This window comes from Bos indicus, chromosome 17, assembly GCF_029378745.1.
Source record: "Bos indicus isolate NIAB-ARS_2022 breed Sahiwal x Tharparkar chromosome 17, NIAB-ARS_B.indTharparkar_mat_pri_1.0, whole genome shotgun sequence".
In the NCBI taxonomy this organism is placed as follows: domain Eukaryota; kingdom Metazoa; phylum Chordata; class Mammalia; order Artiodactyla; family Bovidae; genus Bos; species Bos indicus.
In genome coordinates, this window is record NC_091776.1 from 3,826,847 (window position 1) to 3,853,675 (window position 26,829).

Genomic DNA, 26,829 nt, shown 5'->3' on the forward strand with positions numbered 1-26,829 from the left:
AACATTAAACTTTCTCAACATGAGAGTAAATTTCACAAGTGAGCCTTAGGAAACATCACTGAGAACAAAGCTATTGAAGGTGTTGGAATTCCAGCTGAGTTATTTCAAATCCTAAAAGATAATGTTGTGAAAGTGCTGCACTCAATATGAAAACAAACTTGGAAAACTCAGCAGTGGCCACAGGACTGGAAAAGGTCAGTTTTCGTTCCAATCCCAAAGAAAGGCAATGCCAAAGAATGCTTAAACTACCGCACAATTGCACTCATCTCACACACTAGCAAAGTAGTGCTCAAAATTCTCCAAGCAAGGCTTCAGCAGTACATGAACCAAGAACTTTCATGTCTTACAGCTGGATTTAGAAAAGGCAGAGGAACCAGAGATCAAATCGCCAACATCCATTGTATCATAGGAAAAGCAAGAGAATTCTAGAGAAACATCTACTTCATTGACTACGCTAAAGCCTTTGACTGTGTGGATCACAACAAACTGTGGAAAATTCTTCAAGAGATGGGAATACCAGACCACCTTACTTGCCTCCTGAGAAATCTGTATGTAGGTCAAGAAGCAACAGTTAGAACCAGACATGAAACAATGGACTGGTTCCAAATTGGGAAAGGAATGTGTCAAGGCTGTATATAGTCACCCTGCTTATTTAACTTCTATGCAGAGTCCATCATGTGAAATGCCAGGCTGGATAAAGCACAAGCTGGAATCAAGATTGCTAGGAGAAATGTCAATAACCTCATATATGCAGATGATACCACCCTTATGGCAGAAAGTGAAGAGGAATTAAAAAGCCTCTTGATGAAGGTGAAAGAGGAGAGTGAAAAAGCTGGCTTAAAACCCAACATTCAAAAACGAAGAAGATCATGGCATCCAGTCCCATCACTTCATGGCAAATAAATGGGGAAACAATGGAAACAGTGAAAGACTTTATTTTGGGGAGCTCCAACATCACTGCAGATGGTGACTGCAGCCATGAAATTAAAAGATTCTTGCTCTTTGGAAGAAAAGCTATGACCAAACTAGACAGCATTTAAAAAGCAGAGACATTACTTTGCCAATAAAGGTCTGTCTAGTCGAAGCTATGGTTTTTCCAGTAATCATGTATGGATGTGAGAGTTGGACTAAAAAGAAAGCTGAGTGTGGAAGAATTGATACTTTTGAACTGTGGTTTTGGAGAAGATTCCTGAGAGTCCCTTGGACTGTAAGGAGATCAAACCAGTCAATCCTAAAGGAAATCGGTACTGAATATTCTTTGGAAGGACTGATGCTGAAGCTGAAGCTCCCATACTTAGGCCACCTGATGCAAAGAACTGACTCATTGGAAAAGACCCTGATGCTGGGAAAGATTGAAGGCAGGAGAAGAACGGGACAACAGAGGGTGAGATGGTTGGATGGCATCACCGACTTGATGGACATGAGTTGAATAGGCTTTGGGAGTTGGTGATGGACAGGGTAGCCTGACATGCTGCAGTCCATGGGGTCACAAAGAGTCAGACACAACTGAGCAACTAAACTGAATTTGCATAATGATCTGTCCATCAACAAATGATCTCTACCTGTGGTTCTAGCTTAGGAGCCGAACAGTGGATTCACAGATGTCCTTTGTGGCTCCAGGGATTAGGCAGTGTGATCTATGAACCACAAGCCACACAGGATATAATACTGAAACTGTCCTATAGTAATGCATAAATAATAGGTAAATTTTCCCATGACTGTCAGTCTTTCCGTTGATCATTAACATAATTTCTTATAGCTTGAAGCAGCAATACAGTTTGTAACTGTATTTGTGCCTTTTTCTCCATTCTACAGGTTTAATTCCTTATCCTCAGATGTGTGATATTCAAAGGCCAAGGAGAGTAATCACCCCTATATTTTGCACCAAATAAAGACAACCTTTATCCTCCACATTCATCTAAGTAGGTCCAAATGAAAAAATTGATACTGAACAGGAAAATAACACAATTGATGAAATATTTATTTTTTGGAGGTAGATATACTTTTAACAACTGACCTTCCAAATTAATAGCAACATGAAATATAGGAAGGAACATCAAACCAGAAGCACAGACAAAATATAAGTGCCCGCCACATAAAGACATTTGTGACATTAAGAAGTAATATGAAGCCAGATGCAGTCTCCAGCCATTGAGCAGTCAATGATGGGTGAAATTGAGCAATGTGTCACTAGTCCAACCAGGACAAATCTGCTGCTAAATAAAAACGTATTACACCCAAGAGTTTGTAAATATCTTTAAATGAGAAGATCAAAGAAATAATAATAATAAACAAGGATATGTCATTGATTATAAGTAATCTAGGATATAATAACTGGCCTGAAGATTGTAAATAAATATTATTTGTCTATGCAGACTAGAAAGAGCAGCTCACTAAAGCATGTAGAGGGAATCTGTTGGCTTTAGCAAATATCTGCAATTATTTGCCACTAGCCATTGAGAACGGAGAAGGCAATGGCACCTCACTCCAGTACTCTTGCCTGGAAAATCCCATGGACAGAAGGGCCTGGTGGGCTGTAGTCCATGGGGTCGCTAAGAGTTGGACACAACTGAGCGACTTCACTTTCATTTTTCACTTTCATATATTGGAGAAGGAAATGGCAACCCACTCCAGTGTTCTTGCCTGGAGAATGCCAGGGACAGGGGAGCCTGGTGGGCTGCCGTCTATGGGGTCACACAGAGTCAGACACAACTGAAGTGACTTAGCAGCAGCAGCAGCAACCATTGAAAAATAAGAAATCACAGTATAATCAGCATCTATTTCCAATAAGAATGTCCTTCAACTGTAATAAAAACTCACCGTATTACTGAGATAAGTATGCATTAATGAGATATATATTATTATATATGTTATATATATGTATATATATTATTACATATATTGATCAATGAGATTAGTATAAAATCTCAAAAGGCACCATGCACCTAAGACCCGCCTGAAGGCAGCAGGTGGGCAGTCACGTGGAAAAGCATCTCACTTCCAAAGCAGCACAAGTACTGATGTGCGCAGGCGCCCCCATGCGGCTGTTGTTTCACATTTCTCCCATCTTTTTAATCTAATCCCGCTTTGTCTTCCAAGAGAAGAGCCCAAAGAATCAAGAGATGCATCTCAGTTAACTTCCTTGGCATTCATTTGAGAACTGAGTGCTTATTACGTACCAGGTACCCTGCTAGAATCTGGCAGCCCAAGAGGAAGAGGCAGGATTCTTGCCATTCAGGAGCTCACAGTCAAATATGGTCATTCAAGAGGTGATAAAATTAGGCCATTGGGGTTGGGCCCTAATCCAATACGGCTAACGTTACAAGAAGAGGAAAAGAGAGCAGGGGTGGGCATGCCCAGAGGGATAACCACGTAAACAGGCAGCAAGAGAGTGGCATCGGCAAGACAAGAAGAGAGGCGTCTGTAAACCAAGCCTGCTAACGCCTTGGTCTGGGGCTTCCAGCCTCCAAAATTGTGAGAAAATAAGTTTGTGTGGGTTACGTGCCCCCAGTCTGTGGTACTTTGTTATGACAGCCTGGCGGAGCAGTACAGCATCCTTCCCTGGGCCAGGGTCACTTGACGCACACAAGGGACAGTGAAGGGAGACAGATGACCTTGAAAAAGCTCATGAGGGAACAAGAGCCCATCTCTCTGTATGTTCAAGGAGAAACTGGGTGAGTCCACATCAGGGACATCACACTGGGTGGGAAAATGGACCAGGTGTGAGAAACATGACATCACGTCTCTACTGTGTTTCTCTATAAGCTTCGTCTTATTCATGGAAGACAATTATCGCTTCCATCATCACGTATATTTGGGGTTTCCTATCTAGAAATTTAGAACAAAATAAAAACACATTTCAATCCTTGTGGCCTCTCCTTCGTTTGACTCCTTAATTTCTCAAACACACAGTGTCTACTTGCTGCCACCATCTTTCTCCCACTTTTCGGAGATGAGTGGTTGAAATGGAGCTTGAGGGACCGCTGGGACCTTACCAAGTGAAAGGAAACAGATGCCTTTGTCTTCCCAGATGAGAGGAAGGAGGAGGATGAACCTGGGTCTTTACTGTCAGTATCACACAGAGGTGAGATGGTCCTTGAACAGCTGCAGTTACACATATTCTAGAATCTTCCACAAAGCTCAAGAGTCAGCAGATCTGTGTCTACTCTTGCCAATTGTGAAGAGTCAACTTGCCTTAGGGGGCTGTGACCCGTGTTAAGTTATTAGCCAGGATATCTAATTCTGTTGTGAGAAAAGAATTCCAAGAACAGTGGCTATTGCTGAGGCAATATTTTCATCTTGGTCAGTATTTCCTATACCAACAGATCGCTTCACAAAGTTGCTACTGAGAGAATCCTTTAAATAATAAGGTTGTTCTTGCTCTGCTGTACTCTCCCTTTGGGAAAAAGGTTGATAACAGTACACTCCCCAAAAGGTGAAACGGCACCTTGATTAAACAGCTAATACATCTCCTTAATGTCACTGAACTGTGCACTTTAAAAAGGATTAAATGGTAAAGTTTAGATTCGAGTCACATAATAAATTCTGTCTAAGCCTGTTAGTCCTCTAAGAGGGCAGGTGGCTGGTGAGTGGAACGGTGTTGGTTCACATGGGGGTATGGGGACAGGAATGGAGGGCTGAGAACTATATCATCTGTACACATAGCAACTTGAAGTCTCTGTGCTAAGAATAATACTCAGTATGAACTTTGCAAAACGCTAGTTGCCTTACCCTGGTGGATTTTACAGGGTTACCATCTTATGCTGTCTGAATCATTTTTCTCTGAGCACTGGGTGTCTGGTTTTTTTTTTGGAAGCAGGGGAAGGCCCAGGGTGAAGGGCCAGTGTGCAGCTCACCCTGCCAGACCCAAGCTCACTCTTTCCCCCCAGATCATCTCTCAACAAAGGGGTGCAATTGCAAAAGGGAATTGCTGTGCTCCAGGACACCCTTCTCTTCTGTACTTGCCTGAAGTCCAGGATTTTATGTCCTGCTATCACTGAAGAGCAGTTACAAATTACATTGATTATACACTTGCTCTATACAAAGCATACCACTTAGTCTTGGGGCTATGGCAGTACCCAAAAAATACACTTCTGCCATCCCCATGCCTAGACTCTGGACGGGCTGACAGAGCATGTTTCTAATTCTTAATGGTTACCCTGAGGAGATTACCAGTGAAGATTAATTACAAGGGTTTTTCTTGAAGTGCCAAAACCATTTCCCTCAGTTAATATTTCAACTGCTTGTCATCTAGCTTGGAATACAATTTTGACTTCAAATTCCAACGACAGTGACAACATTTTTAAAATAATTAGTTCTCTTTCCAGCTTAGTGAGTCTGATTTCCTTTTGAACCTGTGTAAAGTGTAAGTTGGATTTGCCTGCCCCTTCCCAGGGTGCAGCGTGAAGGTCACCCCTGGCCTAGCCCTTCACAGCTGAGTGGCGCTCCAACTCTCCTAATGATCCAGGGCTTTCTTTGTGACCTGGGCAAGTCTCTTAACACTTCATTAGTCCACATGATAAGTTCCCAGAGGAAGCCTCTGTGGCTAGAGCTGGCTGACATCATGCACTAATGACTACCAAGTAGAACAAAAATAATAAATAGGACTTACGTAAAGTACTTAATTGCATGGCTAAGTGCTTTATTCCTTTCACCAGGAGCGTTAGTATCCCATTCAACTGGTGCACGTTGATACAAATGAGCATTAGTATCCCATGAAACTGAGGCACGGAGCTTTCAGGTAACCTGCCCAGGACCTCTCAGCTAGAAAACAGTGAGGTTAGATTTGAATGCAGTCTCCATTTTTGACCATTAGCCTGCCCCAGGAATCACCCTGGGAGAAGTTGCTCTCTCCCAGTACCAAACGGATAGCTCAAATTAAGCCTCAGGATTTGCTTTCTTGGGTTGCAACCCTGTTGCTAGAGTCTCTAAGAAAACATCTGCAATCCTCATTCCCTCTCTGTGACAGGAAAGACGCTTACTCCCCTCCCCTGGGGAGTCTCAAAGCCTATTCTTCTTTTTGGCATTCCTCAGTCCCTGGAAAACAAGAGCATCAAAATAGCTCGGAGGGTTCCTTTCTCTGTCTTCCCTCAATCTGCCATCTTTATCTAATTTCCTGGCAATTTACATTTCATTGAACATGTTTTAGCCGGATCACCTCAAAATGTTACCAAAAGAATCTACTTCATGAAGACCAGTAATGCACGCTATGCAAAATGCATCCTATGTATTCCTGGCTATAGTCCTGACACATTTCGATTTGTTCAAGGATTTTGTTTTATTAAAAGAAATCAATTCAGGAAGCCATTTTATTTCTTTAAAAGAGTTTTAATGTTTTAAGGTTACATTCTCTCAGAAAAAGCATTCTCTAAGCTACATAATAGAAGCATATTATTAAGGCAGATTTCTTAACACATATATATGGAATCTAGAAAAATGGCATGCTGCTGCTGCTAAGTCGCTTCAGTCGTGTCCGACTCTGTGCGACCCCATAGACGGCAGCCCACTAGGCTCCCCCGTCCCTGGGATTCTCCAGGCAAGAACACTGGAGTGGGTTGCCATTTCCTTCTCCGAGGGAAGTCATAGGAGTTCATTAAAATTGCCAGTTAGAAATGTAGTAAATGTAGCACCCATCAACTCAGGCCTCTCAATCCCAGGGAGCAGGTTTATATTTCCCTAGCCTTCCTAATAGTGGCCTATTTTTATTTCTTCATGTAAGTTAACAATGACAGTTACAAATGCAAAGTACTCAGATGATAACCTAACTTGCAGTCATGTAGATTCTGCTCTAAATCATATCAAAGCATAACGCAGAAAAAAGTTCATGTAACATTTTCCAATTGTCAATTTTTTCACTAACCCCAACTTTTGTTGTTGTTCAGTCGCCCAGTAGTGTCCAACTCTTTGCAACCCCATGGACTGCAGCACCCCAACTTTACGGATATCAATTTATAAACCTTACTAGTACTCATTCCATGACATTTGCTGGTCAACAACAGAGGCTTAAGCACAGTACAAAGCATGAAATTAGACATGGAATGTGTACATACATGTGATCAGTGTTGCTACCATTCCCTGACACACAATTTTCCACTTCCAGCCACAGGACAGAAATGCACGTTCAATCCCTCTAAAGTTAGGGTTGATCTTTGTACTCATTTTGGCCAATGTAATGTGAATCAAAGCGACATGGATCACTTCCTAATGGAAGTATTTAACTTGCAGGAATGGATTCACCAGCCCTTTGCCTGTTAAGTGATTATAAGAGCACATCTTGATATGGAAATACCATAAACTAAAGCAGCTGGGAATGCTGAGCTGGGAATACAGCTTCCCCAAAAGGCCCCGGACCCACAACAAACTGCATTAGTGAAAGACAAATTCTGTTGTTTGGTGACAATTTTTGCAGCAGTAAAATGTAGCTTATTCTGACTAATATAGCATTGTATGTGATTCATGAATTGCATCATACTGAAGCCAGGGCCATGTGTGTAATTCCTGAGTGAACTGGTCAGTTTGCTTTGTCAGTGGCCAAACATCATTTTAACCCCACATTCTGGAAAGTAAGTACTAATGTGTGTTTACAAGGAAAACAGAAAGATAGTTTGCATAAATAAGTGTACATTTCCTTGACTTCTATAAAAGCGAGTGATGACATACATCTTACTGATTAATATTCAATAGGACCATTCTTGACCATAAAGGACAGTTCATAATATCTCATAAGTCAAAAACCTATTTTAGCTAAATTGAATCTAGAAGTAGAACACAGATAGACACAACATACCAGTGTCCAGCTATTTCATGCCCACATGGAGAGCCTTATGAGAGGTCTTGCGGGCACACACCATGTGAACAAACAGCACCACGCATCTGTGTGTCAGACTTATTCTGACACTGTTTCCTTCCAAAATCACACCCACCAAAGAAGGGAAGAGGGAGCCCTCCTCCACTGTTGGTGGGAATGTAAGTTAGCCACTGTGGAAAACAATACGGAGGTTCCTCAGAAAGCTAAAAATAGAATTACCATATGGTCCAGTAATCCCACTCCTGGGCATTTATCCAGACAAATTCTAGTTAAAAAGATACATGCACCCTTATGCTCATAGCAGCACCATTCACAATAGCCAAGACATGGAAACAGCCTAAATGTCCATCAACAGACGAATGGATAAAGAAGATATGATATCAGAGATAGATAGAATGGAATAATACTCAGCCATAAAAGAGTGAAATAATGTCATTTGCAGCAACATGGATGCAACTAGATATTATCATACTAAATGGATTAAGTCAGAAAGAGAAAGACAAATACTTTATGATATCACTTATATGCGGAACCTAAAATATGACACACATGAACCTACCTATGAAATTGAAACGGAATCACAGACATAAAGAACAGACCAATGGTTGCCAAGGGACAGGGGCTGGAGAAGGAATGGAGTGGGAGGTTGGGGTTAGCAGATGTAAGCTTTTATATGTAGAATGGATAAACAACAAGATCCTGCTGTATAACACAGAGAACTATATTCAATATCTTATGATAAAGTATAATGGAGAGAATATTTTTAAAAGAATGTGTATATATACATACACATTATACATATATGTATAACTGAATGTGTATATATAAGTGTATAACTGAATCACTTTGCTGTACAACAGTAATTAATACAACATTGTAAATCAACTACACTTCAATTTAAAAGAGAGTGAACGTGTTCCTCTCCCAGAAGCATGAAATGGAACGGCAACTCTCAACCAGGACTCACCCTCCCCTCATCTTCCCTGTGTATCACCCTCGTGGTAGGCAGAACTGAGCCTTCCAAGGATGTTCTCCAAGAAAAGTTCTGGTTCCCAAAGTCCATTTCTCTGCACAGAGATATTTGGAATATGTGAATGTGGAAAATAGCTCAGAAAAAAAGAGCTAAGCCTTTTAAAATTCTAACCATGCAATTCTTGAGGTTAAGAGAAAAGATCAATTGCTTTTGTTTTTTCACGGCAAATCTAAAATTCCTCTTTTCAACCAAGTTGATAAGGGAAATATCATTGGGAAATATGAGAAAAACAGTTTCTGAGTTGTGGCCAACCTGTCCAAATGCCAGAAGACATGATCAAACTTCTAAGTTGAAAGAAATCTTGACAGTGAGGAGCTTACCAGACCCAAGTTTATCATGACAAGCAGAGTAGGTAAGAAACTGGAGAGGAAGCCTCCGTGCAGAGGAACTCCCTCATGAAACTGAACAAATATTATATTGAAAGGTAACCTACTTTGACATAGATCAGCATTTGTTGACCTATGGAAAGTTGTTACAAACAGTATGCGTGTATGATTGCATCTTTATAAAGCTTTGTGTGTATTCATTTTATCTTAAGTTAGGAAAATAAAATTTACGTTTCCTTTTTTTTGGTAAATCTGTGCAGTGAAGTTAAAAGATTTCCACTTTCCTTTTTATAAGTCTCTGTGTTGCCTGTATTTTTTACATGTATTACCTTTACAAACTACAAGCATTGGTCAGGGTGGGGGAGCAATTTATGAGTAAGTTTCATGTTAACCTGATTTAGTTTTCAATTCATTCCTTCAGTCCTCCATTCAGCTGTCTGCTATTGGTTTGGGAAATACAACTGTGAAAGATACATTATTTATCTGGTGGTTAATGAGAATTTCCCATGTTCCTATTATACTTCAGGGTTTTTTAGACATTGAATATTCTTCTGATAGTTCATAAACTACACAGAATGCAATCTCCTTTTATTATTAATAGTTTAAGTTGGTCCTATGTAAGAACAAAGAACATCTGTTCCTCTCAAGATCTTTTACAGAAGGCTTTATAACAAGGTTTATAACTATATTCTGTCACAAAAGGGAACTCAGGTTCTCAAACATGACCCACAACACATATTTCCCTCTGTGAGAAACTCTGTCATCCTCACAGCTCTTTATCCAAATGCAATGGGAAAAGTGTTTATCCTGAGAAATAGGTGCCATCTTCACCTTTAAAGTAAATACAAGGAAGTGGAAATTTTACCTACAAATACTAAACCATAAACCCTTTGAAGGTGGGGTCCTCTTGATTACTCCCACAGTACGTAGTAGAGGCCCACTAATCTTTTGATTGGATGAATGGAATTAAATCCCAAAGAACTTGAGGAATTCCTTCTTTAAGGCATTAGCCTGCTAATTACATCATCCATGGTTAAAGAGAAGAACATGGTAACATTCCATGGAAATAATTCAGTGACTACCTGCCCAAGTCTTCCATATACCAGGAGAATAACCTAGGGAATAATACATTCTCTCACCAAAAGTAAAAGGAATCTGTTTTGAAGCAGGGTATAAGCATGATTGATAACCTTCCCCACCATTCCACTCTTCCACCACACCCAACTGTTTTGAATGGAATAGTAAATAGCATGGAGAAGGCGATGGCACCTCACTCCAGTACTCTTGCCTAGAAAATCCCATGGGCAGAGGAACCTGGTAGGCTGCAGTCCATGGGGTCACTAAGAGTTGGACACAACTGAGCGACTTCCCTTTCACTTTTCACTTTCATGCCTTGGAGAAGAAGATGGCAACCCACTCCAGTGTTCTTGCCTGGAGAATCCCAGGGATGGGGGAGCTTGGTGGGCTGCCATCTCTGGGGTCGCACAGAGTCGGACATGACTGAAGCGACTTAGCAGCAGCAGCAGCAGTAACTAGCATGAGAAGTAGAAGTCTCAATAATACCAAATAGCATAAAGACACGTTTGCAGTATTTATTCCAGGAAAGAACTGGTAAAACATCAGATAATCTTGCTCATTTTAAAGCTCTAGTACAGACAAACTTGGACATAGAAAGGGTTCTGAACTAGTACAAATAACAATAAGCTGTCCTCATAAAGGCACTCTTTTTTCTTTATTTTCTTCCAGGGCAAAACTTGTCATGAATTACTTTAATTAATTAAGATTTCAAGGAAACTAAGGGAAAACCGCAAAGCTCTGGACAACACGGCTAAGATGATCACTAGACACTCCACAGACTGGCCATCTCTCAAAAACCCAATTTAACATTTGGAAATGTTATTTTTATGTAATATTTCACTCCCCATTGTACCACTGGAGATTTACAGGAAAGGAAAGTGAAGTAGCTCAGTCGTGTCCGACTCTTTGCAACCCCATGGACTGTAGCCCACCAGGCTCCTCCATTCGTGGGATTTTCCAGGCAAGAATCCTGGAGTGGGGTGCCATTTCCCTTCTCTAGGGGGTCTTCCCGACCCAGGGATCAAACCAGAGTCTCCCACATTGCAGGCAGACGCTTTACCATCTGAGCCACCAGGGAAGCCCCTGATCACTGGAGATTTACAAGCTATTAAGAAATACTAGGCTTGCTAATGAAATTTTGTTAACATTTGGTGCTAACAAATTCAGTCAGTGCTGAGTCTGTGTATGCTGGATATTGTAGTCTGAAGTTACAGGTTACACTATCAGCCCTAAATCAACTAAAAACAAATGTTTTTTCTCTAATTTACAGATTTGTCACTGTGAATACCTGTGACTTACTGAGTATGTCACAAAGGAATGAATCACTCTAATGAGTCTGACAAATGTCTTATTTGGGGAAACATAAAAATCTACCTCATAGAGAAAGACCTTAACAGACAAACACACACAGAGTATGAAAAGGTATCCCTAAAAGTAAATTCAGTAAGAATGACAAAGGGCCTTTGATTTGGGGATTTGTCCCTGGAAAGATTGTGCATGCGTGCAGGAACTCAGATCCCATCTGTTGCTTTAGCCTCAACAGACTTTATTGTATTGACTTTGTGCTCTTATCTGATGGCAGTAAATTCCCACCAGAGTGAAACACCAGCTTAGCCAGTGATCCCTGCTGTTCAAATCAGACTATGGAGCATGCCTTTCTTACCAGAAATGCCCTGTGCCTTCTGGACCGCCCTCTATGAGTGACCTTGGGATTTTGTACTTTCCATTCAGGATTCCCTAATGTGAGCAATTAAGAGATGCTTCATTGCAAGAGTCTCATCAGCAGTTGCAACACATCAGTGAACAATAAACTACTGGGACCCCAGGAAGAGAGGGGGAAATTGGGAAGAAAGAGACAAGGGAGAAGAAAGGGAAAGTACCCACAAGGTTCCTTGCAGAGAAGCCCGGCTCAGTATCTCTTTAAGTAAGAATGCCCAGCGGACTAGGTGGGGGGACACAAATTCCAAGTTTCTGAAGCCCCAAGACCAAGTAATCACTACTGGTCCAAAAGACTCGAGACTTCCTACTGTAAACAAAAAGTTTCTGGGGAGGACACCTGCACTGAACAGAAATACAATCTCCTTCCCAGAGGTCCAGCCACTGAACCACCCCGGGTGCCTTTGGTTTCATTGGTTAGATTTCTTTGTTTTGATTTTGCTTTGTTGTGTTTTGACGCAGACCAGGGATGCAAGTGGACAGACCATGTGCTAGTTCCATTTTTAGAATACCCCAAATGTCTAGGGTCATTTTCCCATTAAGGTAAGAAGAGAAGGAAAATGAAAACTGGTGTCTCCCAGAGCAGACAGTCTCAGTAATGAGCCTCTAGCTGTTCCTGGGAAAAGCTTATCGTCAAACAGCTTTCTCAGTTCATCCCAAGTCGGCTTTCCCCTCCAGGACTGGGGAAGAGCAAGAAAAGGATCTGTTGCATTAGCAGATGATCACCGTAAGTGTAATTGTTTTTTGTTTTTTACCATTTTGGAGCAAATGTTTTTCAATCGTTTTCTATGGAGCTCCAAAAGCACCCATTCACATTGCCTTCAGATCTTTCTCAACGAATTCGCTATGCTGCTGCTGCTAAGTCGCTTCAGTCGTGTCCGACTCTGTGCGACCCCAGAGACAGCAGCCCACCAGGCTCCCCCGTCCCTGGGATTCTCCAGGCAAGAATACTGGAGTGGGTTGCCATTTCCTTCTCCAATGCATGAAAGTGAAAAGTGAAAGTGAAGTCGCTCAGTCGTGTCCGACTCTTAGCGACCCCATGGACTGCAGCCTACCAGGCTCCTCCATTCATGGGATTTTCCAGGCAAGAGTACGGGAGTGGGGTGCCACTGCCTTCTCCCAGAGTTCACGCAGATCCCAGCAATTACATGTCTCGCTTCGCGGCCTGGTAGGGCCGGGGGACAACTCCTGTTTCACCCCCAAAGAACCGTCACCCCGAGCCCTGCGCCAGCGCTCCGGCAGAGCGCCGACCGCAGTCCTGGTCTCCGCCGCCCCTCCAGGTGCCTTCCTCTGCCAGCTCGCCGAGTCAGAGACTACCTGGGCCTTTAGCTCGCTCTTGCAGCTCCGATCTCGGGCCCGCTGACCCCTTAGATCTTAAAGAAAGAGATACACGAGAGAGCTCGGGTTAGCAGTTGGTAAACTGTTCGCTCTCAGCCTTGACTTTTCTTAAAAGGCGAGAGGCAAAGGCTTTGCTGTCGCAGACCCGGGCCTCGGTATCGGAAATCCGCAAGTGACCCGCTGGGCTCCGAGGGCGGGAGCCGACCCGCGGGTACTCGCCCCGCGCGCGTTTGCGCCCTGCACTTTCCAGTCCAGCTGCCGTCGGCGTCCCAACGGTGGGTGCAAGGGAGCCCCAAAAGCGAAAGAACCAAATAATTCCGGTTCCTGCTGCACATTTTTTTAAAAAAGAAAACATCACGCCCAACGTGTAAAAAGATAAAATAGCTCTCAACTGAGCCATCTGAGTAAAGGAAGCCGATTCGCAACCCTCATGGGGAAACCATCTGTTTTGGAAATGGCGCCCCCACGTGGACGCCGCGAACCCCACCCACCCGGGGACTTAGTCCCAGGAGAATGTGACGTCACCCACACAGCCCGCAGGCGCGCGGCCAAAGCCAAACCTTCGCGCTGCCCCGGACGCCTGATCAGTCCGCGCGCATCCCCACAGCCGCCGAGGCCCCTGCAGCTCCAGCAGCCGGGCCACGAGCTGTGTGACCCGGTTCCGGTTACTTCACCCCTCCGTGCCTCAGTGACTACTCCTTTTCAAAATGATACTAATCACACCCACCTGCCGAGTGGCAGGGAGATTTCCGGGTACAGGGAAGGCACTCAGCCGGCCTGTTAGGGCTTCGGCGCGGGGCGTTCTTCCCCACTCTTGAGTTGGTGTAAAAGGCTAAAGTCCCAAGAGGCCGTGCATTTTAACAAGGAGAGTCGAAAGCCAAGCTCCCCAGTGTAGAGGAAGAGCGGGTCAGTGGTATGGACAGTGGAGGCTAAGAAGCTTGTTTTCGATTCGAGGTTCCCCTCCACCGGTGCTAGATCAGGAGAAACTAAGACGTCGGCTTATTACAAGTATTAGTTCTCCCGCTTCTTGCCTGCACCACCTCTCGTCCGAACTCTCTTTACTCTCCTATCTATTCTCGAGGGGCTGGCGTGGCGGGGACGCATTTTCCCGGGTTCCCCGCCGAGGGAGAGCAGACGCAGGGGTCCGGCGGCTCCGGGCTGGGAGAACGCCTCCGCCGCCCTCGACTCAGGGCAGAAGCTCTGAGCATCAGAGTGAGGGTCCTGCCTGCCCAGAAACTCTTCCAGCCATTACAGGTTGAACCAAGCCGCTGAATTGCTCTGGAAAGACTGACAGGAACTTTTTTTGTGCCTCAACATTCTTCAGTGCCTCGACAACAGAAAACTAACAGAAAAAGAGGGCCAAGTCCAGGCTCTCAGGCCTACAGCATTAGGGTGGGATGTGGTTCGGGGCGGGGTGGGGAGACGAGGGTGGGGAGGCCCCCTGAGGAGTGGACACCCACCACTACTTACCCTGAGTTTGTGTGTGTGTGAGTGTGTGTGTGTGTGTGGCGAGGGCGGGAGGCCCTCTGAGGAGTGGACACCCACCACTACTTACCCTGAGTTTGTGTGTGTGAGTCTGTGTGTGTGTGTGTGTGTGTGTGTGTGTGTGTGTGTGGCGAGGGTGGGAGGCCCTCTGAGGAGTGGACACCCACCACTACTTACCCTGAGTTTGGGCGAATAGTTTCCGTTCCTAAAACCGACAACCACTTATTGGACCCCAGAGGAGTGGGTTGTGGATTGGTGAGGAAGGTAACATCGACTCTCCGTGTGGAAAAGAAAAGCCTCTGACGTGTTTTGATAAATTGCATGGATAGGAGACCCGTAGGCCCAAGGGAGAGCACGGAGCACAGAGGAGTTCGAGTCACCGAAGGCGTCGCCGGGCTGCCCCGCGTGCGCCCATCTCTCTGCGGCGGCACAGAGGCCCGGGCTGGGGAAGCGCGCTGCCAAGGTCACCAAGCGTCCGTGTTCGTGCGTTTTTCGCACAGACGAAGGGCAGCGCCCGCGTCCAGGCCTTGTAAGAGGTTATTCCCCTGTTCGCCGGCAATCTGCTTGTCCGGCGAGCTCCACTGTCAACGCGCACACGCGCTAGGCCGGGCGCGAACTAGTTGCCGAAGGGAAAGGAAGACGCAGGCCGCGAGGGTGAGGTCTGGGGCGGGTGGCGGGATGCGCGGAGGGGCAGCGACCCCGAATCCGGCAGGCGGGAGAGCGACGGTAGGCGCCGCGGCGATGCGGACCCTCCTGCGGCTCCCGGCGCCCCCTGGCGGCCAGTGGGGCCTCGCGGGCTCTCGAAACAATGCCTCCGGCCGCACGGGCCGAGAAGCGCCTGGGTCCCCAGCCTCTCCCGGGCATTCGGCCGCTCACCGCCTCGAACCACCCCCACTGGCTTCCAGCTCCTTGTTCCCCAGGCTTTTGATCGCCGAGGGCCTCTGAGAAGCGGAGGCGACCCCGGGGAGGGCGTTGGGGCTTGGGGCGGTGGAGGTGGGAGGGCCATCATCCCAGCCCCGGGCCCAAGTCTTAACATCTCTTAGAACTGAGGCATCGATCAGCTGCTAGGTTCAGTGTGCTTCTGTTTTATTGAGGTTTATTTTTCAAAGTCCTTTGTACTGGGGAGCGGGGCTTATTAGCTTGACCCGAAAAGACCCAGGACCCTTTCCGCGGAGGAGCGCGGCCTTCCGCTGCCGCGGCTGGCCCTTCCCCTGCAGAGCACCGGCGCGAAGGAGAAAAGATGCAAACTGGTCTTTAGGGACCCAGATGTTTGGGTCAGAATCAAAAGATATTCTCCTTACAGGTGGCGATGTTCCTGCTGTATTCACGGCCAGGAGAAAACACTAAGTGGGTTTTCGCCACCCACACATTAACCCCCTCCTCTAAGCAGTGGCGGGCGACTTGGGCCTGGAAGGCCGCCAAAGCATCTTCCGGAAGGAGGGAAATAGAGAGGCTGAGGAAGGAGCCTACTGATGGCTCTGGATGGCTGGGAAGGAATAACAATGCGCCCACCTTCCATATGAAAGACCCGTGGCGGCCCGCTCTCCGGGAATTCTCTCTTTGGACCTGCACCGCCAAACTGCCAGGGGGGCTTAGGGGGCGGAGACGATCAACCAGCCCCAAGGGGAAACTTGGGGCGATTAGGAGAAAGGAGCCCCCCCAACACACACACACGCCTTCCTCCTGAGGCCCCCTAGCCCGGGTTACAGCTGTGAACTTACTCTTTGGAGTCCTCCTCGAGCTGGAGTCCCCAGCTCCGCGGGCGCCCAGACCGACCTCTTGGTTCGCCTCCGTACACCTGGCGCCCTGCACGGTGCCCGCGGGCATTGTGTAGGACGAAGGAGCGACCTCTGCCAAGGCTTCGTGGGTGTCAAGGCAGAGCTTCTTTCCCTGCCCCCTACCCCTTCCCTGCCTGCCCACCTGGCGCACTTTCTGCCAGCCCTCTGTGCCCAGCACCAGCCTTCCCAAACTGTGCCCTGAAGGCATATACCCCTGAGTGCCCGCCGCCAGGTACAGAGCGGGTTAGAGCTCGCGGTGCTTTTGGGTCTTGAGTCTTCCGGTTCATTTCGGAAGGGGAGGCAGGTCTCTTCTCCCAAACCGAGAAATGGTGGGCAGTCATGTGTGATTCTGACGAGAATCTGTAGAGGCGCTTCCACAGTGACAAACTTTTCCAGACTTACCCCCAACACAACAACACCCCCAGCGTTTTATTGACATTCCCTTTTTCATGCAAAAGTTTTGCTCCGACGACTCTACTTGTATAAATTCTCTGCCTTTTGAAAGGGCAGGCGGGAGAACTCTGCACGGGTGGGCCAGACTGGGAACCGCGGCTGGGGATCCGAGAGGAAAGCAGCCTCGCCGAGCGGCCTCGGGCAGGCCGGACCCTGGCGTGGACTGCCGGCACAAAGAGAGGGCCGGCAGCTGGCTCGCGGCCGCCGGGAATGCAGTTCCGCCCCGCAGCCCCGCGCCCAGCAGAAACTTCAGGCTGGGGTCAGACAACCCCCGTCCCGGGCCTCGCGGGTGCAGTGCGCGTTCCCTCGGGACTTGGCCACAAGGCCGCCGTTCGCGTCCCTCCATCTCCCGCAGCCCGCTCCCTGCACGCTCACTGTTGGGGCGCAACTGCCAGGCTCTTCTATTTGTTGTTTGTTTGTTGTTCACAGCAGTCCTAGAGCGCGCGCTTGGCAGCGTCCTGCGGGGCGGGGGGGAACAGGGGTCGGTGGGCGCCGCCAGAATTTCCTTCCAGGGAGCGCGTGAGGGGCATTCTCAACGGAAAACCAGACGCAGAGAGTAGTGACCAACCCTCCTCGGATTACTCTCCACTGGCTCCTCCCTTGCTCCCCCCACCCGCCCCCCACCTCCAGATTTGCATAAAAAAGGCCAAGAAAACTCTGGCCGGGCCCCAGCTGCGGCTCACTCTGCTCCCCCCGGTCGGAGCCCACCTGGAGCTGCGCGCAGGCTTGTAGCGCGGAGCCCAGCGCAGAACCTCGCCCGCGCAGTCCCTCGCGCGCCCCGCGTCTCGGCGCTGATTTCCAGGCCCCGGAGCCGCGCCAAGCGCTGCGAGCGGACCCGGGAAGAGCTCCGGCCCCCGCCGCCTCCGCTTCACCGGCTTGGCTCCCTCCGCCCCCGGGGGGTCGCGCACCCACGATGCTGCAGGGCCCCGGCTCCCTGCTGCTGATCGTCCTCGCCTCGCACTGCTGCTTGGGCTCGGCGCGCGGGCTCTTCTTCGGCCAGTCCGACTTCCCCTACAAACGCAGCAACTGCAAGCCCATCCCGGCCAACCTGCAGCTGTGCCACGGCATAGAGTATCAGAACATGCGGCTGCCCAACCTGCTGGGCCACGAGACCATGAAGGAGGTGCTAGAGCAGGCGGGCGCCTGGATCCCGCTGGTCATGAAGCAGTGCCACCCGGACACCAAGAAGTTCCTGTGCTCGCTCTTCGCGCCCGTCTGCCTCGACGACCTGGACGAAACCATCCAGCCGTGCCACTCGCTCTGCGTGCAGGTGAAGGACCGCTGCGCTCCAGTCATGTCCGCCTTCGGCTTCCCGTGGCCCGACATGCTCGACTGCGACCGCTTCCCCCAGGACAACGACCTTTGCATCCCCCTCGCTAGCAGCGACCACCTCCTGCCGGCTACCGAGGAAGGTAGGCCCTCCTCCTTATTACACCCCCACCACCAGCTCCACGAAGACCCCGCATCCCGTTGCGTTGACAGGGGGCCAGTCCCAGGCGGGGCAGACGCTCTCCTTGCCCTGATTTGTCAGCGTGACAAAACTGAGATAATCACCCCTACACACACACCAAAAATATATATATATACACACACCCAAGTCTCTCATTCCCTTCCCCTGTTATACCAATTGCTCTTTCATAGGAACAGTTGAAAAGGGAGGCGCCGGGCGGGGTGGGGGTGCGGAGAAAATGTAGAACTGAAAGAGGTCTTTTCTTTGTAGACACATGCACCATTCTTTCAAAAGATGCTAGCACGGGGGCCGCAATTGAGATAGTTGGAAGTGGCCCTCCGCGGAGGAGTTGGCGGGTGAGCACGCTGGGCAGAGCACCCTGGCCTGAATCTCACGCAGCACGTTTTTACCACTGGGCAGGATTCTAGACGCAGGGACATTCCCTACAGCCACGATCGCCAAAATGTGCAAACAGATAGTCTTTTAAGGCACTCTCTGTTTGCCATTCAGGCTTTGAAAATAAAAAGTAGGACTGGCTCATGTGTGCTGAAAATTCAGCTTTGGTTGTAAGTGCCCAGGTGTCCAAGAAAGAAGCACAAAGGGAATCTCCAGAACTCATTTTTCTATCACTAATCAGCTTTTATCTTAGGAGTGGTTTTAATTAACTGGAGAAAATCGTGCAAAAGAGAATTTCCCAAGTTTTTTAGAAAACAGAGGGGGAGTTCCTGCGCAGAAACCATCAAAGCAATGAAAACCTCATGGGCTCTTGATATTCTTCCTGAAAGGAAAACATATACAATGTGTCTGAGCTGATTTAGGTCCCCCGGGACAGAAAGGGGGCTTCCTAATCCCTTTCAGGGCTCCAGCAGCATCTCCCTTTCAATCTCTAATTGTTTTCCTACAGCCATCGTTAGTTAAAGAAAATGCAAAGTTGCTTAGCAATCTTTCCTGGCAGGCACCATGAGTCTGCAATCATCTTATTGGTTAGATTTATAATTTATTGCAAATGTTTGGCATATTTCAAACATTTGTCCAACATATACCACAGACCAACCAATACAGGTTAGTAACATTTTATATACATTCTTAGAGCTCCTAATTGGAAAAGTTTCATTTTGTTTGAGAGAGAGAAGTTAAGGGCAGTTTTATGTATGTTGCTTTTGTTTTTATTTTTCACAATCTGCACCAACTTTATATACTACATTTCTCAAAAAAAAAAATTTCCCCTTTCACAGTAAAAGTTTGCATTTTTCAAAATCTGCTCTGCACTTTCTCCAAATTGATAAATAACTTCCAAAATGAGTCATACAGGTTTTCTTTCCTGTGAAAACGCAATTTCATATTAATGAACTTTCACCTAAATTTTAAAGACAGTATTAGTACATTTATATGTGAGAGAAAATGAATGTTTTCTTCTTTCCCTTTTCCCAAGGAATCAGACTCTTCTAGAAGAGCCGTTAGCTGGCTATCTCATAATTGAGCTAGTGCACGTTCCTGGGTTTGGTCAGACCCCTGAGACAGTTTGCTTCAACTTACTTTGGCTTCTGGAAAAGCTTTGGGTTTTTGTTTGTTTGGGCTTTGTTGTTGTTTTGTCTGCTTGTTTTCAAGCATCTGAAACAGGCAAAGAGAGGAAAGAAGAACCTGCACCAGGGAGGAAGGTAACAGTGAAGTAAATGCTGCCTAACTCAAGCACAGGCTTGGCAGAAAGCACGAGATGACGCAGGCCCAGGTAGAGCAGGCTGGAGCTGCTAGTGACGTGTGCTTCCGAAGGGGAAGCTCAGATGCAGCCTTACCACACTAGCCACCTCGCCCAGCCCAGACTTGAAACTCCCTCAAGATGACTCCATCCCCCCACCCCCTCCCAGAAGCAGCTTGGCTGAAGAGCCAGCAGAGGCCAGGCTGCACTGGTGGCCTGCAGCTGAGAAAGATGATCTTTTGGCCATCCTTGGTGGTTGCTAGTTTTCCAAAATCCTTCAAGGGTCTTTTAGTGCTTTCTCCTCAGAGAGGCCTTGGGGCTAACTTTTTCAGAGACTGTGTTTGTCCCAGGAGTGGGAGGAAGAGCGAAAAGCTACAGCCTGTCTCAGTTACCTGCAGCCACGCCCCCACACCCCACCACTGGGAATACCTGTACACAGTATGTAGGCATTTTTGCCTGTCAAAAAAAAAAAGGGAGGCATGGGACACTTTCTTAGGCATGAGTGGTCCCTCTTTATAAATGAGGCAGAGTTAGGGGTCTTACAGGACAATTGTTCCTCTTGCCTGAAGAAGCCCCTACCAGTGAGTTGTTTACAAATGCCATCTGCTGTTTCCTTTCAAGCAAAGTTACTAATTTTTCACGTTTCTAGCTCCAAAGGTATGTGAAGCCTGCAAAACTAAAAACGAAGATGACAACGACATAATGGAAACACTTTGTAAAAATGATTTTGGTAAGTAAACACCACCAGCAAAAGTTTTATTTTCCAGAACAGCTTAAAGATAACAATTCATTAAGATGTTACTATTACTAGATAAAGTAAAAGTGAAAGTCACTCAGTCGTGTCTGACTCTTTGCAACCCAATGGACTATACAGTCCCTGTAATTCTCTAGGCCAGAATACTGGAGTGGGTAGCCTTTCGCTTCTCCAGGGGATCTTCCCAACCCAGGGATAGAAACCAGATATCCTGCATTGCAGGAGGATTTTTTACCAGCTGAGCCACAAGGGAAGCCCTTTACTAGATAAAGTTTGGGTAAAATAGCATCACAGCTCATCTTTCCTTGAGCTAATCATCTAACAGGTTATCTTAGTTTCCTCTCTACATTAACTATCTTGTATTGAATTATATCTTTTCTTAGGTGAGAGTCATTGCTCTGTTAAGCAACAATCAAATAAATGAGAATTGTTCATATCATGAATTTCAAATGGCACATTTTTCACTTCACTTTGGCTTTTTCTTGCCAGCAAGCATAATCCTGGCCCATGTTCTCTTTTAGTCACTTAAACACGTGTCCCAGGGATGGAAACATGTAAATATTAGCCTCAGTAAAACAGATTCAAGACATTAAGTTGGCCCCAAATAGAAATTTAGTCCAGTGCCAAACATGATGCTCTGCTTCTCGTATTGCACTGTCCGTGGGTATATCCAAGGTACTAGTTAATAATTTGGTGGAAAGAGTTTCCTTGAATTGGAAAAGAAAAAAGCTAGGAATTTACTTTGGCAAGATACATGTAAGGTGCTGTGATGACACAGTGCTCAGGGACTCCCAAGTTCCATGGTGTGTAAATCACTTCCCTTAAGGGAGAACTCTAAGAGGAAAGAGGAGACTGTCCACTCAGAGCTTCAGCAGCACCTCCTCTGAGTCCTTCAGCCTCTGTGGGGATCGAAGGAGCCAGCTAGACATAAGATCAGCACTAAATTCAGAGCTGGGGTGGCAGAGAACTTCACCCAGATTCCTGAGACATTCATGCTTTCCTCCTCTTCCAAGAGCAGGCATTTCTTGGTGCGTTTGAGGGTTGATGCCCTTTAAAAGTATTTATTCAAGCAGAAGGTTGAACTTACTGGTAAACAGATGTGGTCTCTGTCCTAGCAAATAATAACAGACTCTAACAGACCTCTAGGAACACTTCTACATACTCAGCTAAACCCTGGAGTCAGAAACCACTCCAGTGCATAGTGTGGAGGAATAACATCCCACCCTCGCCTTACAACTTACCAGCCAGAAGTCTCAGACCTGGCCAGGTCCCTGAAACTCTGGAAACCACCAATCACTGCCCCTTACAACCCCAGGTCACTTCCAGGAAGGGTCCTGTGCTTAACCTTAGCTACTCCTAGGACATCCATAGCTATAGGAGAAGCTTCACACAGCTGAGGAAGGGGAAGGAAGGAGGCAACTCAGTTTGAGCTACTTCTCCCACTCAGCAAAAGCCACAAGTGGATGATAGGGTTGGATGGGGGTGGATGTCTATACTCAAAGACAAAAAACTCTCAGAGTAGGAGATGGCCAGGCATGTTGGCAGCAGCAATCCCAAAGCTCCAGAGCCTTACCCAAAACACGGTTCTTAGCTTCCATGCTCAGGATTTAAGGGCAAATTTTTAAAATATAATTTAAATAAAGTTCATATAAAAATGTATGGCATTTTATTCTGGCAGCTTACAGCCTTTGCACTAGCTTTAGTACAGATCTCTCTCCTGACTTCTATGATATAGTGAAGCTCCAAAAAAATTGAAATTAGGGCTCAGGCACATGTGTGCGCATGCGCGCGTGCGCGCGCGCGCGCGCACACACACACACACACACACACACACACACACACACATTACCTGCTTGCTTAGTGGTTTACCTTACATAAGATCTCTTTCCTAAAGATGCTGCATCAAGACCTGTGAAAAAAAGTGTGTGTGTGTGTGTCTGTCTGTCTGTCCCAATGTTCTCTTTCTCTTACCTTGGAACAACTTGGAAGTCATTGCACTTATGGTAGCACACATGCAGATACCTCACAAGTTTGTTTTCTATTTCTTCATGTTCATTTTGTCCCAAGGGGGATAATAAACTTAAATTGTATGGGGTGAGTCCTATACTGGTTTATAAGTGGTTTTCCACATCACCTATGTAGTATGGGGGAGTAATGAAAGGGTAGAAGGAACAAGGTAGAAATCTGATGTATTTAACTTGAGTCATCCATGAAAGCATGACAATCTCCCCACTGCACTTCTGGAGGACAAGAAAGATGGAGAAGACCTCCTGATTTCAGTAGGGAAGTACTGGTGAAGAAAGAATAGATCAGAACTGCCTGCCTCTGTATGCAACCTTTTGTTGGTCCAGACAGTATTGGGTTGGCTAAAAACTTCGTTCAGATTTGTCTATAACGTATTATGGAAACAACTTTTTAGCCAACCCAATATCATCACCTCTGTCTCCAACACACCCTGCATCACCCCCTCATACCTTCCATCCAGGGCACGAAAAGTTACTTAAGAGCTTTGATTCCCTATATTTGGTCCCATCAGAAAACCCAGGAAGGAAACATCTGAAGTTTTCCCATGGTAAGCTCTTAAAAAGTTAGTTATTTCATAGCTAGAGAAAGATGAGTCATAAGTCTTCCCTCTGATTAAAAGTGATGATTTTTCTGATGTTTTGGGCTCAAGAATGTTTAGTCTGACCAGGCAAATTCTCACACATGCTCTGTCTGTGCTATTGATGAGGGTCCCAGGTAGCATGATAATCACTTCTCCCACCATATACCTTCCCCACTCCCAGCCCTTAGGCCGAGGCCATAGGACCATGTGACATTGCCATGTGATTCATCTCACAAAAAACCCTGAGCACCCAATATTATGACCCAGATGCATCTCAGACAAACAGTGGTTGGCCAAGTCCCAGCATGCTTGATTTACCTGGCTGAGCTTCAGTCGTTTCCTGCTCGGCTGGAAAAGCCAACTTAGTCTAATTCCTCTGACAGAGAAAGAAAGAAATCTCCAGAGCAGCCATTTCTCACCAAAAAACCTCTTCCTCTATTACTAACTTAAACAATGCACTAAACTCCATCAGAGTCAGGAAGTCACACCTGCATATAATCTCTATGGAACAATCTTTAACACATTATAGTTGAGCATGTGAATGCACCAGCCAGGACAAGAGATTTGATACTGTGGCTGAGATCCCAGTGGTTTGGGGACTCGAGTTCTGAGAATTAGGCTCAGCTAGGGCACAGCATAATTGGGTGACCTCTTGTAAATCACTGAATTTCTCTGGATTTCAGATTCTTGGTGTACCAACAAGAGAGCTTAGCTAGATGATCCCGTAAACCTTAAAATTCTATCCCTTCCCTGACTTCATGGAGTCTTGAAATTTAATTCCAGCATGTATGTTTGTAGGGTTTTCTTTCCCCAAGCATACTGTTCATGACTATAAAATGTGTCTTTTATAGTAAACCACTTACCTTAGGTCTTAGCATTCTAATGAGTCTACATATCCATCTTGGAAGCAGTGCATATATGATCTGTAAATGCCTTAGCCTTGGACAGGCAAATGATAGCATATGAGGATGAGGTCTTCAGAAAAACACTTTTACAGCTAAACATGTTGTGCTCTTAAAAAGAGTCTTGGATATTTTTTCTCCAAGTTACTTTACCAAATCAAATGCAGCTGTAAGATCAATTCTCCTTCCCTGTAGTCTGTTCTTTAGAAAACAATGATTGTGTGATATAATTTCCTTACAGGTTTGTCCAAAAACCTCTCCGACGTCATAAATTGAGTTTAAAGTTTACAGCCACAGAAGGATCGTGTTTCACCTAAGTCAGGCATTTCTTTTCATGGTGAATTTTCCAATAGGGGAAGTCATTTGTCTAGGAGAGCACACTCCACATGCAGCCTCCGTACAAACACAGGAACACAGGGCAAGGAGGGAAAATCAATTGAGTCCACAAGGGGAGTTTTTAAAGGATGGCTGGTTTGAAACAAAGTGCTCGATCAATGCTTTGAGGCTTTAGAAATGGAGCCACCTGCTGCCCTCAGCTCCCAACCCCCTGCCTGCGGCCCCCGTCAACCTCAAGGGGCTCCTCTTCCCTCTCCCAGGCGAGTCTAGGACACGCGGGGGGGATTTATGCCCTCCTTATCACTGGAGTGATCCTGCCCCCTTTTGTGTTCGCAGCACTGAAGATAAAAGTGAAGGAGATCACCTACATCAATAGAGACACGAAAATCATCCTGGAGACCAAGAGCAAGACCATTTACAAGCTGAACGGAGTGTCCGAGAAGGACCTGAAGAAGTCGGTGCTGTGGCTCAAAGACAGCCTGCAGTGCACGTGTGAGGAGATGAACGACATCAACGCGCCCTACCTGGTCATGGGGCAGAAGCTGGGTGGGGAGCTGGTCATCACCTCGGTGAAGCGGTGGCAGAAGGGGCAGCGAGAGTTCAAGCGCATCTCCCGCAGCTTCCGCAAGCTGCAGTGCTAGTCCCAGGCCAGCCTTGCTGCGGACCCCTCCCAGGGCCCCGCCGACCCGCCCCCGCTGCTCTGGGACCTCAGCGTGGTTTCCCAAGCACAGTCCCTCGGCTCCGGCTCCGGCCTGGAGCGGCTTCCCTTGCCTTTTGCACGTTTGCACCCCCAGCATTTCCTGAGTTATAAGGCCCCAGGAGGCCTCAGGAACAGATAGGTGTCTTCACATAAAGGAAAAATCCACCGAAATCTTGTAGAAATATTCCAACTAATAAAATCACAAGATTTTTATGAAGTTTTTAAAAAGGTCAGTTAAGAACTATTTCACGTAGGTGCAACTGTGACTCTGGCTTGATTTTTTTGGTGGTTTGGTTTGGGTCCGTTTCCACTGAGGTTGCCTTAACGTGCAAACAGCTTCACTTTTCTGTATGGCCCGAACTTTCCCTTTTCTGTTGTGGGTCCAAAACCCGGTTGAGATAAAGCTGGCTGTTATCTCAGCACCTCTCTCGGCTGCAGCCTGATACTCAGCACCTGAATTGTGTAACAAGTCATTTGTCATTTAACATCCCTGCTGGGAACTTAACAACTAGCATGTATTGCGTTTTGCATTTCCAGGTAGAATACTTCCATTTATAAAAACCACATTAACCACCGTAGCATGAGTTCTTCAAATAAAAGGCAAAACAGACCAATTTTATGATTGACCCGAGTACTTTAAACTTTGTTTAAAACACTTTTTTACTTAATTTTGCAGATTAAACCATTGTAGCTTACCTGTAATATACATAGTAGTTGACCCCAAAAAGTTGTAAAAATATTGCTTTAACCAACACTGTAAATATTTCAGATAAACACTATATTCTTGTATATAAACTTTACATCCTGTTTTACCAACTCCCTGTCTTCTGTCTTGTCTTCTCAGTGGGAGGAACTGGAAAGGGAGCTGAATGAGAGTGATCACCTCCTTCCTCCCGAGGCCCAGCCCTCCTGCGGTTTGAAGTGTCTATTTCCTGTGTGACTCAGAAAGCACCTCACCTCTCCACCACCCATCCCCTGGCCCCTGCTTGTGTCTCACACCCCACACAGATTCTACTACTGCAGACCCTGCAGGGAGGCAGAGGTTTGCCTGCTTTGGTCTGGTTTCAGCCATCCAGTGGCAGCCTGGTGGCAACACAAGCCTGAATCTGAGGTTCACGAGCTTGGCCGTTGTGCTTTTCATTTCTGCAGATTTTTATAATGAAAAAGAATCACTATTGCAACAGTGTTCATTCTTTCCCCACTTAAATTCTAACAGAGCCATGGTTTGAAGAGCACCCATTGAAAGGCAGTAGGTAGGGAGGGGGTGGTGAAAAGAGAACAGGAAAATGAGAAGGGCTTCCATCCATACATCCATCCAAATGCTTCATTGTTTTATTTTAGGAGGCTCCAGAGAAGTTCTAGTAAACACGTGA

At 46.4% G+C, this 26,829-nt stretch overlaps 1 protein-coding gene and 1 long non-coding RNA gene across 4 annotated transcripts in view; one reads left to right on the forward strand and one right to left on the reverse strand.

Annotated features, from left to right (window-relative positions):
• The window catches only part of LOC109571013 (uncharacterized), a 249,137-nt gene extending 231,479 nt beyond the window's left edge, over positions 1-17,658 (reverse strand). For 2 of the 3 annotated variants that reach the window (XR_011561071.1, XR_011561070.1), the window contains exon 1: positions 14,960-17,658. This is a non-coding gene — a long non-coding RNA (uncharacterized lncRNA). The remainder of the gene's footprint in view (positions 1-14,959) is intronic. The other variant, XR_011561072.1, reaches the window with a different exon arrangement.
• A 48-nt stretch (positions 17,659-17,706) lies between these two features.
• On the forward strand, positions 17,707-26,272 carry SFRP2 (secreted frizzled related protein 2). Its single transcript, XM_019977992.2, has 3 exons — positions 17,707-18,425; positions 20,809-20,889; positions 25,093-26,272. Exons 1-3 carry the CDS (start codon positions 17,927-17,929, stop codon positions 25,395-25,397), a joined length of 885 nt encoding a protein of 294 aa, XP_019833551.2. The 5' UTR covers positions 17,707-17,926; the 3' UTR covers positions 25,398-26,272.
• Positions 26,273-26,829: the final 557 nt, after the last annotated feature.